General features: G+C 33.2%; 2 protein-coding genes and 1 long non-coding RNA gene across 3 annotated transcripts; 2 read left to right on the top strand and 1 right to left on the bottom strand.

Moving 5' to 3' along the window:
- Positions 1-352: 352 nt before the first annotated feature.
- LOC125055936 lies at positions 353-14702 on the bottom strand. Its single transcript, XR_007117973.1, has 4 exons — positions 14691-14702; positions 13643-13646; positions 11243-11249; positions 353-556 (listed from the first exon to the last, which is right to left on the bottom strand). It is a non-coding gene; the product is annotated as an uncharacterized LOC125055936 (long non-coding RNA).
- LOC125055932 (DNA-3-methyladenine glycosylase 1-like) lies at positions 1045-1869 on the top strand. Its single transcript, XM_047658693.1, has one exon. The coding sequence runs from the start codon at positions 1295-1297 to the stop codon at positions 1850-1852; it is 558 nt and encodes a 185-aa protein (XP_047514649.1). The 5' UTR covers positions 1045-1294; the 3' UTR covers positions 1853-1869.
- Positions 1995-15891, top strand: LOC125055930 (beta-galactoside alpha-2,6-sialyltransferase 2). The gene is made up of 5 exons (XM_047658689.1): positions 1995-4428; positions 11608-11705; positions 12661-12806; positions 13271-13401; positions 14016-15891. Exons 1-5 carry the CDS (start codon positions 3663-3665, stop codon positions 14261-14263), a joined length of 1389 nt encoding a protein of 462 aa, XP_047514645.1. The 5' UTR covers positions 1995-3662; the 3' UTR covers positions 14264-15891.
- The last annotated feature ends 974 nt before the right edge of the window (positions 15892-16865 follow it).

Below are 16865 nucleotides of genomic sequence, written 5' to 3'. Positions count from 1 at the left end.
GTAATATTGGTACACAACACAACACACCATACTTTCTGCTAAGTTTTGTTTAAAAAATAAAGACTGAATTGAGTTAAATATCCAACATTTTTGGAACGAAGTTTTATTTTTGCTTCTTTTTTAAAATCTTTCGATTTTTTCAATGTACTATCTAGGTACATTTGTCCCAATGCGAAGTATTGTTCTACGGCGCCGTGCCGGTCACATAGTACTTTAAAATCAACAGTGGGTATGGCAGACGACGAGAAAAAACGGTTTGAATATGTCTTTAACTTGAGGTCACCGGTGACCCCCATGGCGCTATGATAGAGGAATGATGAGGTCACCGGTGACCCCCATGGCGTTCAACGTGTTAATAAAATACACACAACTGCTGCCACCAGTAAAGTATTGTTATCCATAGTATAATTTATTTCCGTTCCGTACGATTGCAAAGTTCGAAGTGACGCCATGCATCCAAATGGAAGTATTGTGAATGGTACCGTATCTCGATAAATTTCCATTTGGAGTGCATCCAAAAGGAAGTCTACTAAATGGACGTATCGTCAGTGGCCGCCTTAAGTCATAACTCCCGTATGTCAAAATCATAATACATACTTGACGTACGGGTTGACCAACTCTGCTTACATACATATTACATTACTGATTACTACATAGTTTTAACAAAGTTACTTGATTATTTCTGTATTTTACTTGTTACAATATTATTAACACTTTAAATTAAAATTTGTATTTCATTTAAAAATTACTCGGGAATGCTGGTTAAACATATATTTTATCTCATATATTTTGTCGTAATTTTAAACTAATTTTTTTTTTTAAAAACTAAATATGTTAACAATTAAACAAAAAAAAGTCAAAGTTGTAGTAAAAAATGATAAATTTCTTGGCGCGACAACTAACAATTTCGTAGCAAAAGCATTTTCACTGAATAAATAACAAACGTAAAATTTTTGTCAATGTACATAAATGACAACTTAAACACAGGCAGATATAACATAAGTTTCAGTAACTGACTGACAGAACAGAACAGAACAAGTATCTAAATAAAAAATATCGAGCCCGGAGCCGGTAAACAAATCAGTAATCACTAATCACCATCAATACCGCCCATGCCCTTTTTTTTCTTTACCGAGACGCTACTACTGTACTTTATGTAGTTATAGTGTAATGTCATTAATTATAATCAAGTGAATTATTGTATCTTTGGTTCATACTTCATATTCCAATTCATGTCATAATCGTATTCTTCTAAATAGAAGAGATTATTTACATAATTATTTACACAAGTGAAATGAAACGGTGTGGATGGGTTAATAATGATCCTTTGTATATTAGTTACCATGACAATGAATGGGGTGTACCTGAATTACATAGTCAAAAACTTTTTGAACTTCTTTGCTTAGAAGGACAGCAAGCAGGATTATCATGGATAACAATTTTAAAGAAAAGAGAAGGTTATAGACAACTGTTTCATAACTTTGATCCCTATGAAATTGAAAAATTTGATGATAATTGTGTTCAATTTTTTTTAAGTGAAACAAGAATAGTCAGGCATAAAGGTAAAATTCAAGCTATCATCAACAATGCAAAATGTTATATAGATATGGAGTCAAATGAAGAAAACTTTTCAGATTTCATATGGAAATTTGTCCATTATAAACCAATAATTAACAATTGGACATCTGATAAGGAAGTGCCGACAGAAACAGAGGTTTCAAAAGAACTTTCAAAATCATTAAAACAGAGAGGTTTTAAATTTGTTGGTTCTACAATATGTTATGCTTTCATGCAGGCTAGTGGTCTTGTTAATGATCATATTACTGATTGTGTTTGTAGAAAAAATATATAGTCATACTTTTAACTAAACATCCTTTTATTTACATTTATAAGTTTGTATTGTATTTTAGTTTTGGTTTCAATATTAAAAATAACTTGGTAATTTATATATTTTCTTAAAGTTACTTTGTTCTTACGTGGTAAAATATGGTCAGTACATGCAAGGCTGCAACACCAAATGCACAGGCGGGTGGATGGAGTACAGTGAGCATAGGTGTTTATATACTATTGTAAATATTTTTCTTCTATTATTAGACAATATTTTTATTAACAGAGATGACACGTGGATTCACAGAAACTACAGTCACCAAGTCCTTAACATAATCGTTTACCGAATACCTAGGTAACACTGAAAATGTTTAGAAAATGAAAAACGGCTTAATGTAGAAAGTTGCCAATACTTTTGTTGTTTTTCGAAGTAATCTCCATTCCTCTCTACACATTGTCGCTTTCGATGGAACCACTGGGAAAACAGTGGGCCCATTCTTCCTTAGGGGTCTCTTCTATGGCATTTTCGTACGCTTTCACCGCATCTTCAGGGCTTGTCAAGCGAATACCTCGAATTTTATCTTTAGTTTTGGGTGCGTAGCAATATGTCCAGCTTTCATCACCTGTGACGATGTCAAATACAGCATTTGAGTCACCGCCGCTGAACTTATCTAACATTTGGCGACACCAGTCCATGCGAAGGTGTTTCTGGTCGTCGGTTAAAGTATGGGGAATCCTTCTGGTACAAAGCTTCCTAACGCCTAAATGTTCGTGTAATATTTTTTGAACTTCACTCATACCAATGCCTAGGCTGTATCTGCTGATAGGTCACTCTCTTACCTTCCTCTATCATGCGTCGCACAGCACTGATGTTATCTTCAGTAGTCGCTGTTAGAGGGACGCCTCACGCGGATCATCATTGAGATTGCTACGTCCACGCTTACTCGTTAAACCAATTGTTAATAGTGGCACGAGATGGGGCTTCATTAAGAAATGATAACCGCAGCCTATCATGGCTTTGTTGTTGAGTAAGCCCACAACGGAAGTCATCATCATAATAAATCATTGACCGAAAATGTACTCGCGTTAGGTTCATTTTCACGTGTAACAAGAGTTTTAGCTTTGCCGCCTATTCACAAAAACAAATGACAAATGAATGTAATATACATACTACATTAGGTTACCAAAGAGTTCTGAAATTTTAATTCAAAAAAGTTTTCATTAGTAATGTTTCTAACTCGCCCGTTCTAAATATTTTTAGTGTTACAGTAGGTATGCTCCTACTCTGAAAATACCTAAACCCAAAAGCAGTACCTACCTATCTGATGGTATGAGACAATAAAAAATATTAAGTTAGTTTGTTGACATTTAGTTTATTGAAAGAAGAGAGAAAATAAATGATTTCGATACAACAATTTAACCTTATTTCTTCGTAATAGTTCCTTATTTAAACTGTCGTCTGTCATGTACTGTGTACTCCTACTGTAGACTATTTAAAGCCGGCTCTATTATCGCTTTTAACGCCTTTAAGAAAATTGCGTGCAATAAGTATAAATTAGGTATAGTCGAGTATTTAAATGTTAAAATTACCTACACGTAGTAAGTTCAGGGGCCGCAAATTCTAAGAGGCCTGCGTCAATGCTTTTGCATATTTCCTTTTTTTTCTTGGAGTTTGGCGCATGCGTAGAATCACGTTAGTCAGCTGATTTACTCCGCCCTCGGTTACCCATGTATCGCTATTTTAATTGTAGTTAATAAAGGAATTGATCAATTGCCATTATGTTAATTAGGACGTAGTGCACATTTTCAACAATATATTAGGTAAATTAGTAAAAATGAAGGCTGCAGCGATGTCTGTGTGGATTTTTATTAACCTCTTGTGTTTTGGGATGTGTGGTTACTTATATTTAATATGGTCTCAATATTGGATGAGTATTGAAAGACAGAAATTGTTTAGTGATTCACAATTTGGTGCTGCGCGAAAAAGTTCAAGATTACACTTTCAAGATGCCTCTCCAGAAAAGTTAGAATCATTTAAGATAAATAAATCATCTTTCTATGATTCCATTCTGAAATCGCGAAGATCGGTTGTGCTCAAGACTGGCCATATTTCACAGTCTTCCAATACAAAACTGTCTTCAGATCGACCGTCCGTTAATATAATTGTGAAAAGTCATGGAAAGCCTCGTTTTCCTAACTTACATAAGGCTATATTAGAGTTCGATACGGATAAGTACGAGTGTGCAGATTTGACAACAACTGAATGTGAGGACCAGTCAAGGGAATTTAGAGAGCTTGTGTTAAAAGAATTCCACCGTGTCTTAATGGGTGACAGCAAAGTTTTTACATCGGGATTAGAAAATCAAAATACCTACGATGTGAAATATGAGAGAGATGGTCCGTTACGAAATAGTCGCAAGGATATTTTGTGCGCATTAAAAAATGTTGCAGTAAAAACGGTGACAGCAAATGATGAACCATTTTTAGATTTAGGTTATTCAATCCCAAAATCTCCGTTACAAGGAAATCGGCTGTATAACACGTGTGCGGTTGTGACAAGTGCTGGAGCATTACTGGGATCTCGATTCGGAAAATTTATTGGTACGTTACATTTTCAATATTATACTAACCAGCAGTCTAAACATATAGACTAAAGGCCGATTTACATTATCTTAGTGTTTAGGAGAGTGCTTTAGGATAGTACTTTAGTTGAAACATGTAAACGCTACTTGCTTTAGTAAACGCTACTTGCTTTAGTACGGTTCTACTTGACTTTCAAGTTGAATCAAAATAGAATCGCTTTTTATTTTTGTTTTAAGTGAAACCTCCCGCGCCCGCGCACCCCCCGAGATCTTCCCTCGTTGTGTGTAAACACGTAATTTAGTCAAATCTTTAAGAGAGTGCATAAGTGCCGTGAAACGCGTGCGTGTTTTTTGATTTTTAAAGATGGCTAAACGGTCGGAAGATACAACTATCAAATTTGTGTCTGAATATGTTGTTCACGAATGTTTGTGGAACGTTAAAAACAATTTATACAAAAACAAACCGGTTAGGCATTCGGCATACACTGCCTTAAAAGAAGCTATTTTGTTTATTATTTATATTTAGTTTATTTATTTCGAATAAAATCTCGTCTTCTATTTGTTCCATAACTACAGTTAGTATGGCGCTGTAATGATACTCTACTAGACCACAAGCCCATGAACAAAAAATACCTGTGAAATGACCCAACGTGAATTACGCTTAGAAGGCTGTTACTATATCTAAAAATAGCTCTGAGCACTATGCCGTCATTTCTGAGCGGTACATGTGAGTACGTGAGTGAATGGACTTTCTCAGGTACAATGGGGGAATTTCGACTAATTATTAATGTACGGCTTTCTTATAAGTGTATAGATGATTAAAAATAAATGTCGAAAAACCTAGTGCCGTACAAAAGTGATGGTGCCGGAAGTCGGTGCAAATTTTTAATTCGACGACAGTTGCAGAAGCAATATAGGTCATTTATTACTGTACGGCATTTGTGTGATTCCTTTTGGACACATATACAGATACTTTGCCCGTAAACGCCGTACATATTCCCAGCGGAGCGGTCGAAAGCCAAGGGTCGCAACATATGTCTGATTAGCATATAGGTGATGATGATATGAAACAACATAAAATTAAATGATCTTGAGAGTACTTCACAAATAGATAACATTTTCCAGCATGCCGTACATTTTTTGTGGAACACATAGGTGTATGGGGTAAATTACTTTCCTCAGAAAAGAGTCATTTTCCGGTGACTTTTATCTGTACGGCAATAACACAGGTTATTAATACTTTAGACAATCTTCAATAAAAGATAAATGCCGTACACTTTCGATAGTCCGCTACCACCGCCTACCAATACAGGGCGTCCCAAAGTTATGGGAAATGAAGGGAAAATACCTTAAATATCGTAGATAGGGTATTTTACTAAAAGACGACTTTATGTTATTTTTAAAAGTTATTAATTCTGCATTCAAAGATTTTTTTTAAATTACTTGCCTCGTCTGGGAATCGAACCGACTTAAATGTAAAAAAAAACACCCCTACTTTTATGATGCCAATCGAAAGAATGGCCAAAAACTAATAACTCTTCTTAAGTAACATAGTATTTTAAAAGAAAGGAACAGCGTGAATATATCTTTTTAATCAAATTAAAAACATTATCTATCGTATTCGGCCTAAAAAAATCCCCTACGAGTCTGTTACTTTAGAAAAGTTATTAGGTTTTGGCCATTCTTTCAATTGGCATCATAAAAGTAGGGGTGTTTTTTTTTTAATTTAAGCCGGTTCGATTTCCAGACGAGGCAAGTAGTTTTTAAAAAATCTTTGAATGCAGAATTACTAACTTTTATAAATAACATAAAGTCTTCTTTTAGTAAAATACCCTATCTGCGAAATTTAAGGTACTTTCCCTTCATGTCTCATAACTTTGGGACGCCCTGTATTATATTTTTATTTTTGTTAAAAATATTTTTCCTTTACCTCTCTCTGCTGGTACGATAAGGCTGTAAATATACTTTACAGCCTTATGGTAGTATACTCAGATATGTACAGTTATTAATGACCTTAAGGGACACCTCAAACGTCGTCGAAGTTTTTATCAGCTGTAAAGAATAATCTGGAGTAAAATGTACGGCATCTGGTTTTTTTTGTTTATTTATATTTGTTACATATAAAATAACAATAATCTTTGAAAATATTACTCTAGGAGCATTTGAAAAGTCATGTAAATTTCGGAAATTTCATATATTTCTTATCATAATATTTTTATTTGTTACCATTTATAATGAACGGCTATAATGTACAACGGTAATATTTAGTAACATTATGTAAAAAAACAAGTTGCCGTACATTATTCTCTGATCTTACAGCAGTAAGAACTTGGTAAATCCTGAAATTTCGATAAATATTTAATTACACAAATATTAACTATAATATTTGGACGGCATAATTATAAAACATTATTGTCCGTGTTAAATAATATTTTGAACATGTTGCCGTACATTTTACAATGACCTTAGGGTATATGGGTGTAGGGGTAGGGTTCCGACCCTTGGCTTTCAACCGCTCCGCTGGAAATATGTACGGCGTTTACGGGTAAAGTATCTGTATATGTGTCCAAAAGGAATCACACAAATGCCGTACAGTAATAAATGACCTATATTGCTTCTGCAACTGTCGTCGAATTAAAAATTTGCACCGACTTCCGGCACCATCACTTTTGTACGGCACTAGGTTTTTCGACATTTATTTTTAATCATCTATACACTTATAACAAAGCCGTACATTAATAATTAGTCGAAATTCCCCCATTGTACCTGAGAAAGTCCATTCACTCACGTACTCACATGTACCGCTCAGAAATGACGGCATAGTGCTCAGAGCTATTTTCAGATATAGTAACAGCCTTCTAAGCGTAATTCACGTTGGGTCATTTCACAGGTATTTTTTGTTCATGGGCTTGTGGTCTATACTGGAAGAAATGTAAACGTTCACTCGCACGCACTAAAGCACTAAAGAACTTGCCTTTCAAGTTGTACTAAAGCACTCTCCTAAACACTAAGATAATGTAAATCGGCCTTTAGTCTTAGTTAGATTAGTCAGTAGGGCCTAATTTTATGATAACGAAATTTATTTCTATCAAGAAGAAACTCTTGCATTACTTCCATCGATGTATTACCGATCCGTTCTTCAAGCCTACAACGAATCTAATGTTTCCTCAGCCATTTAAATGTGGCTAATACGAAAGAAATTGTGCTATTGACATTTCGTACGTGGCATGCAAATACCTAGCATTTATATTACAAGTGTGACTATGCACGGGTGAGCGACCGTTATCGCATCGGGTGATCTGCGCTTTGTTAACACATTTATATGCACAAGCAGTTTCAAAGAAGGTCCCAAATCATATATGAAGACGGGGCTTTACTGATGTTACTCATGCTAACCTAGTCATTTTGGGCGCACCTTTTGGTATTGTGCAATTGTTATTACTTTTACGAACGAAATAAGAAGGAGCGTAGTTAAAGAACTATTTAAATTGGCAGCTTTAATGTATTGGAATCAATGATTGTATAGAAACAAGGTATGTAAATGCCTTAGATACCTAGTAGCTATTGAATATTTTGCCCTAAAGGCCGATTTACATTATCTTAGTGTTTAGGAGAGTGCTTTAGTACAACTTGAAAGGCAAGTTCTTTAGCGTAGCGTTTACTAAAGCAAGTAGCGTTTACATGTTTCAACTAATGTACTATCCTAAAGCACTCTCCTAAACACTAATGATAATGTAAATCGGCCTTTAGAGTACGTTAGTCGCACGTTGTTATTTTATTTATGGAGACACGTTTCACGGATTTAGAATATTACCATTTTTCCTCGTGATTTAGAGAGTATTTTAGTACTAGTTATAGTATACTAGTTACATAAAATTAATACTAAATTATGTATTAAATATAATTATAACCTATAGACCATCTAGTAAAATTGTAAAAGACCTATGATAAACGGCACACCGAATAAAGAAATATTTTAGTATAAGTAACAACTTTGTAACTTGATTAAAGGATATTAATACCGATGCAACTTATACAATATGTACCTACGATGCTATTTATTAAAATGGCTTCCTAACTAGGTAAGATGATACGAGCCGAATTCTTTACCTACAATATATAATACCTACGAATAATCAATGGTATTACACAAAACGGGGATTACAAATATATTCACAGACATCAAAGCCTTCGTAATAAAACAATATTATGCCCTAAGATAAAGAAGACAACTAAAGTCAAGTAAAGTATGTAGTTAATAGTTATGCAAAGATGGTTTGATTTATGCATTATTATCGAGATCTAAGTTCAGAAATGCACGGCTATCTTGAATGCTGATATGGAAGTTCGAAGCTAATGTTATGGCGCCGAGTCGTGGTTGGCGCCAGTATTTATGTATAATTATTGCATATAAAAATCACATCAAAGCTATGGCGATGACTTTATAGTTAGTGTTTAAGTTAGACGAATACAATAATAATATAGAACATTTTAAAAGCACAATAATAACGCACCGATTTTGATTAAGGAAGCGTTCAAGTATTACGTAACGCAATTTTTGGAGATTATTGACCCCCGCTCCCCCATGTAACTCGCCGTAACGTTTTTCAGTACCCAAGTACAGTACTGTACCCAAGTATGGTAAAACGTTTCGTGACCACCTAGTGACTCTTCAGTTACTATTATGTGGTGTAAGTCGAAAATAATATTAACAATAACGTGTAATTCAATCCCCGCCCCGCATCGTAACGTTTTACAAAATGAGCCCCCCCCCCCCTCCCAAAATTGGTTACGTAATACTTGAACGCTCCCTAAAAGCGTCTACTCCGGTTCGGATATTATAAACCTATCAAGTGGATATAAATTGTGTATAATCGGAGGCGTTTGAGTAACCTATATTGAATACATCAAACTCAAACTCAGATGTCTCAGGAAAAGTGGCCTATTGTCCACCTTTTTCATTCCGATGGCAAGCCTAGATATTCCTGTATGCCTATTTCTGTTCTTTGGTTCCATTATATACCTTATACACCTCGCTTCGCTTTCATTTTCAAAGATTGATTTTTGACTTAATACGAGACAAGTGTGATATTTGCCGAAAACATAGTCCACCATCATATTATTTTGTTTTTGTAAAAGCTAGTACAAATCATGATTAGATCGATCCTTAACAAATATAACCTTGAGCGAAAGCGTAAGCGTAGGTGGGATGACTAATTCCACAAATAATTTAAGTGTCGTATTAGTCACCTAACCGCACGCGTGTCTTTGTCCTTCCTCGAAAGCTTTTCGTAACCTAGAGGTAAAACTGACAATGAAAATGATCACTTTATTTTATGTTCTACGAAAACAAAGGTTTTATGTTTTTTTCAAGTGCGCTTCAAACAGGGAAAAGCAAATGTTAAATATATGTGACGTATATTTATAAATATGTTTGACGACTCATTGGTCTAGTGGTTAGTACCCCTGACTGCGAATCCATGGGTGCCGGGTTCGATCCCCGGCTGAGGCGAACATCGATGTGATGAGCATTTGGTGTTGTTCTTAGGTCTTGGGTGTTTAAATATGTATTTATATCTATCTATAATATGTATGTATATCCGTTGCCTAGTACCCATAACACAAGCTTCACCAGCTTAGCATGGGACTAGGTCAATTGGTGTGAATTGTCTGAATTGTCTTGTTGTTTGTGAAAAAAAAAAAAAAAAAAAGTGACGTCGAATATACAAATATTTCAAGCAACTGCAAATTCACGTACTTGTTGATTAAACTAAAGGAAAGTGGTTTACGCCAAAACAACCTAAATGTATTTTTAAAAATGCACGTGCATAGAATTCCTGTTATTACTTATTCGAACTAACTGCTGATTAGTCGCAAGGTAAAAATTCCTTTAGATTGTGGAAATAAAACGGAAGATTTAAAAATGTGCTCTCGGCAAATGAATGGGCTAATTGTATGATGTATAATAAATGTCAAATGGTGACGATTTCTGCAAACAATAGAATTGCCTCAGTCAATTAAAACCATTAATAATGTATCACAAACATTATAGCAGTTTAGTTCTATTTGTGTCAATTTAAACTGTCGTCCTGCACGTGTTGCAACAAATAATTGTTTAAATTATGATGGATATCTCTAATCTTAAATAGAAATAGAAATTATTATCAATTATCACACCTATTATCGGCAAGAAACTAAAATAGAAATCTGACTAAGACCAAGCGTCGTGGAGCCACTATTTTTTTTAAATATTTCATATTTTAATTTTCGGTAATAATCTGAGGCGACATATGAAGATTTCATTAAGCGATTTAACATATTCACAGTATTATACTGAGACTATAGGCATAATTAAAGATCATATGAACTGATATCTGAAGTCCATATAATACCATACATTCTAACGCCACAGATTCATAATCACCAGAATTTTTTAGCTTAAGTTCTACATATTTTCATGGTATATACCAGTATTTTTCAGTGGTACAAAGATGTTTAATTATCTTATGAATTTATTGAACTTTTCTCACACGAGAGGGACTCCTGCAATTTTCTTAATTACTCTTTATTAAAGGTCAAGGAAATATTCCTAAGAAAAAAGTGAACGTTTTGCTCAATAATTGATAATAAGTACACGTAATTATTAAGTCTTTTATTTCTAATCGTGTTGTTTACTTCCATTGTTCCGCTTTCCTGTCTTTTAACGTGCGTTTTATTATATCAGTAAAACTATATTTAACATCTACTAACATCTCGTCGTTACTTTAAATATATTTTGTTAGAGTTAAATAATTATTAAATTATCTACCTTTTGTCAACTTAGATATACTAACTTTTAGACTATAAGTACAAATAATAATGCCTATATACTTGAGTATCGTAAAAAGTAAACTTTGCGTGCGAAATAATAATGTCAAACGTATTAATTTGGTAAAAGAGTTTTTTCATTAAAAAATCATTACATACAAACTTCTGTAGCTCAGAAAAACGGACGTTATGTATAACCCCCGGATGCCTTATGATTGGCACACTTAGATTAACCTACCAAAAAACTGAGAGAACATAAGTATAAACACGCACCACAAAGTATAAAAAAAAACTTAATTTTAAATAAATTCTCTTAGATCTATCGAATTATTTATAAGAGAATTGATTTAAAATTTCAAATAGAATTGTAAAATTAAACATTTATTTCCAGATTCTCATGAGATGGTGCTTAGATTTAATAACGCTCCAACCGAAAACTATACTGATGACGTCGGTTCCAAGACGACCTTCCGTATCCTCAATTCTCAGGTTTATTTTAACACCATAAAGAAAGTAAAATTATATATTTCGGAGTTATGGTTCCAGTATCAGCTGCCAATGTCATTACGTCACAGAGCTCATAAATTAACAACATCAAAGTCAAATTAGTCCAAAACTGTTAATTCCTGTGGTTTATTCGATTTGCTAAGATCTACCTACTATTTAACGACTATTTGATAGTCCATAGTCACATATACAATTTTAGGGCCCCCTTTAAGTTAATTTTAATTACTTGAACCAATAGTATCTGGTAACACATTCTAGCTTATAGAGTCTGGCTAATGAAAGAAGATAATTGAATTATTTGAAAACTGTCGGATGGCAACACAGATTGTTATTGAATTTCTTAGGTTAGTATGATTTATTGTCTTGATACTTCATGCAATTACTCATTTTTATTTCTATTATATATTTTTTCCGAATAGTTAACAGGTATAATAGCCTAAACTTTGTTTTATTTGATAGAATATTTAGTTTCTTTCGCAGGATTTGATTATTCCGAATAAAGTTGTGTTTTATAATAAATATAGTTTTAGTTTTCCATTCAATGCTAGTCATTTTAAGTATCAATAGTAAAAGACTAAATACGTATCGTATTTAATTTCATAAAAATATAGTTACTATCAATGTAAAAAATAATAAAATAGAATCAAGTAAATTTAATCCACAAAATATATCAAACTTTAAGGGATACAATACTATTTTTTTTTTAATTTGCCGCGCTTTTTCATTATGTTTTTTCATTAGCCAGACTCTACAATTATTCATAATTTATTGCAAATTAAGTTAAGAGACAATCAATAAACCTGCGTAACCTATTAACGTAAAAAGTAATATAAATTAGATGTCCTAAGATCGGTGCCAAGCAAAACAATAGTTGTGGATAAATGTAGAATTTGATCACTTCTATAAATAAATCATTGTAATCGTTTTTATTTTTCAGGTTGTCTCTAAGCCACAATATAAGTTCCTTGAAGACCCTTTATATAAAAATGTATCAATATTAATATGGGATCCCGCTAACTACTCCTCAACCCTTGAAGACTGGTATAATCACCCTGATTTTCCTCTGTTTTCTGTTTACAAAAAGTGAGTATATTTTAGACTATTGTCTATATCTTGTAACAATACTGTATTATTTAATTTCACCCATTTCCGCATCACCGAAAAGACTATCTAGGTATAATTATTTAAACTTAAACTCAAACCTTTATTGCATTCCTAATGTTCATATTTTACACGTGAGTGTTTAACATGAGTGTGTGTGTGTATGTAGTGTGAGATATAAGTTTTAATTCTACCTTGGGAATGCTGTCATGCTTATTTGGTAGTGGATTAAACACTTACATTATAAAACTAATCAATATTATCCAAGTAACTTTTAAAGATTTAATTGAAACCTTTGGTTTTCAATTGAATGTAAAGTAAATAAACAAATAAAGTAATTTTTTGTTGGTTAGCGTGTATTTTTCATTATTTAAATAAATAAATAAAATACAGCACCTCCTTAAAGAAGGGATACCATAGACAAATATGCTACTACTACTTTCCAGGTTACTCGAGATTCGACCAGATTCTGACGTTCATTTGCTAAATCCTACGGTGCTATGGCGTCTATGGAATTTATTACAACATCTGTCGCCTTATAGATTAAGAAAGAATCCTCCCTCTTCAGGTTTCATAGGTAAAGCATACACTTTAGATCTTATAATAAGAAAACTCTGCAGAAACAATTGCGAATTGGTCATTTATTTATTTTGTGGGTATATAAAATATTACATGGTATATAATCATATTACATAGGATACACTAGGATAGGATAATATAGTAGGATACATATTACATAATACACGCGCATCAGCTTATTAAAAGCTGCCAGTGTGTTAAGTAAATAATAATAATAATAATAGGATATGTAAATTAACATTGCTTAAAAATCTCTAGGAATGTTATAAAATAATTCAAGGTTTCTAATTATTCTTATAAAGTCTTTTATGCGAGCATCATTTTAACGTGATCCACTACGTCAAATACTAATTTGATTGAAGTGCTTATGTGTATTATTTTAAAGCAGTATTTAATAAATTAGCCAATTTAATTACACGAAACGAAAATATTTGTGAAAATAATTAATTAGTTTATTATTTGCAAAGGCTTTCGGCGGAAATATTTATTAGATAATCGGGTACCAATATTTAACTCCGTATTATTTAATCCGTGAATTAAACCCAAGACAGCCACGTTATTGGGTTACATGAAAATAAATATGAATTTTATCTTAGTCTTTTCAATTTCCAGGCATTTGGTTCGCCCTACATCGATGTCACCGCGTACGCGTCTTCGAGTACGTACCATCCGTACGTGCGACTAAACGTTGCCACTATTACTTGACAGGTGACGACCCTGGATGTACACTTGGTGCGTGGCACCCCCTAGCCCAGGAAAAGGCATTGGCGGATAGGATACGTGATAATTCGGACGTGGACGTCTTCCAAAGAGGCTTCATTGATATACTGGGGGTTAGGAAGATGACATGTGATGTTTAGGAATTAAAATGAAGCGTCGAAAAACATCGGATAGACAAAATGTAAATTAGATGCTGGAGAATTTCCCAAATGTTTGGTGAATAAATCAAATATGACTTGCAAGTATTGTATTGCAGAAACGATTAGAAAATTAATCTCGACAATGAATTAGATTAGCGTTATTCATTTGTTATTACCGATTTTTTCGATCCTATATCTATCTACATCGGGCGTGAGTAGAATAGACAATAGACAGGACATGTATAAAGAATGTTCTGCGGTACAACTAAACTATACAATAATTTAGTAAAAGATAAGTATGGTGGGATCTACACTCCCCAAAACAGCCCGAGCTGTACTGCCAAAGCGATTCCATAAAAATAAGTCTGACTTGCATTGCTTGGATAGCAAGGAAAGTTAGGCATAAAAAAAAAGAAGTTTAATACACATATATACTAGTGTATTTAACAATAAAATATATAAAACGGTTCATGTTAATTTATTAATAAAAAATAAAATGAGTAGATAAGCTAATGAACTGAATAAGGCATTGTTAGGTATCATTAAGGTCGGTCCTATTTACGAAAATAAGTACATTTCTATACTTAATACTATTTATAAGACATTATAAGAATGCTTTATTCATTATAGAAAATTTTGCTATGGTCTATATTTTGCATCCTACGTCTTCCATGTACGATATTTTATGGTAGAGCGAAAATAGAGGTAGAGAGAAAACTAATAAATGATCTCACCAGCCGACTATCGTTTCAACGACAATTTTAGCTGTCAATTTAATGAAATCACTTCATGTTTTGCCGCATCATTAAGTACTTGGTTTTACAATTACCCCACAAAAGGTACATAAAAACTGCACGTTTATGAGCATTTTAAACTAAATAATAAAAGCCATATATTTCAGATATTTTTACATTTATATTTCTTTCATCTCATTCATTTCTAGATATCTGTGTGCCCTTTTTTGGCAAAGGCCTCCTTCAAATCCCACCATTTCTGTTTGCACATTGCCACTCTGCCATGTACCACCTGCTGTTTCATTAATCTGGTCTATCCACCTCGTAATTTCCTTTTGCCTTTATTGTCCCTTTACCATTGCACTATTGAGATGAAAGGAATAGATAAAATAAAGAATGCATCATTAAGAAGAATAACTAAGATTATACTATTTGATAGATTTTGTCCAACAAACTATCCTATACGATGACATGCTCCAAATGTAACGTTCATACATATAACAATTCAATTGTGCGTATTTTTGATTGAAAGCTTTTTAAAGAATCAACTACATCGCGTTGTGTGTATTAAAAATGAATACTCAGATTCTGAATAAAACAGAAGAAATATAATATGAAGCAAGTGGTCGCTAAGGCTTATTATTATTATATAATTGATATTATCGCTTGGGAATTAATTGTATTTATAAACAATTGATAATATTATATATAAAATCCAACTCTACCTTCACTAGCGAGTTTTACTACGTATAGTTTTTAGAAAGCAATGCCGTTAAGATTACTGCGAATAGTGTTAATAATTAAAGTAGAATAGGTGGTCAAACTATCAGTCATTAGAAGTTTTTACATTTGTTACTGAAGACTATGGCAATAAATAAAAGTATGTTATTTAAATTGTTTTTTTAATTGACCGAAATACCTTACATTATACAATTCTACAAATGTTGTGTAATTAAAATGCCTAAGTTTAGGCTGTAATAATTTGTGCGTCACTTAAGCCGTGTTACTTCTTTTATCCATCATATGATTGAGATGTTCACTAAAATGGGCAATTAATTATTTTATGATAGTGTACACAGATAATATACGTTTTATATATTTCGGAGCAATGGAGTTACTGTCAGCTGCATTGTCATTATGTGAGACAGGGCTTAATTAACAACATCAAAGTCAAACCTGTTCAAAACCGTTAATACTAGAAGCTTATTTGATATTAGAATATTAGTCCGACATATATTAGACTAGCAGACCGGCCAAGCGTTGCTGTGGCTAAGGTTTTTGTTATATTACATAGTAGCAAACTATTCAAGGAAAACGGTAGGAGAACACCAGTCATGGGGACCACCATGCTTTTTGGTGGTTATGCTATTAAATTGTAGCTTATGTGAAACGTTGATACTTTCAACACAGCGCCGCGCCATCTGTTGGAATTGTGACTATCAAAATATAATAAACAAATATTTTGCAATAAAATAATATTGCGGGTATAAATTGAGATGTAAGCTATCCGTTCTTTTAAGTTGGATCAAACTACACACGGTGTGCAAATTTGATTAATATCGGTTCGGTAGTTTAAGAGTCCATAGCGGACAAACAACGTGACACGTAATTTATATACATTAAGTTTTAGAAAAAGAATAAAATCTTGTCAAAATAAATATTTGGTTACGTTTGTGAAATATTTGTACGATTTTTTTCTAAGGTATTACTTATGCAAATATTTATGAATAGTAGTTTATTCAATGCGGGTTCGAGAAATGTTTCTCTTTTGAGCACACACATCTATGTTAAAATGCAATGACCCACAGATAATAAAATCTTTATCGAAACAGGAACAGAGATTTGGTAGTTATTTTATGTGATCCAAG

The sequence above is a fragment of the Pieris napi genome, chromosome 14 (genome assembly GCF_905475465.1).
Source record: "Pieris napi chromosome 14, ilPieNapi1.2, whole genome shotgun sequence".
NCBI lineage: Eukaryota > Metazoa > Arthropoda > Insecta > Lepidoptera > Pieridae > Pieris > Pieris napi.
This window is presented reverse-complemented; position numbering and strand designations above follow the sequence as displayed.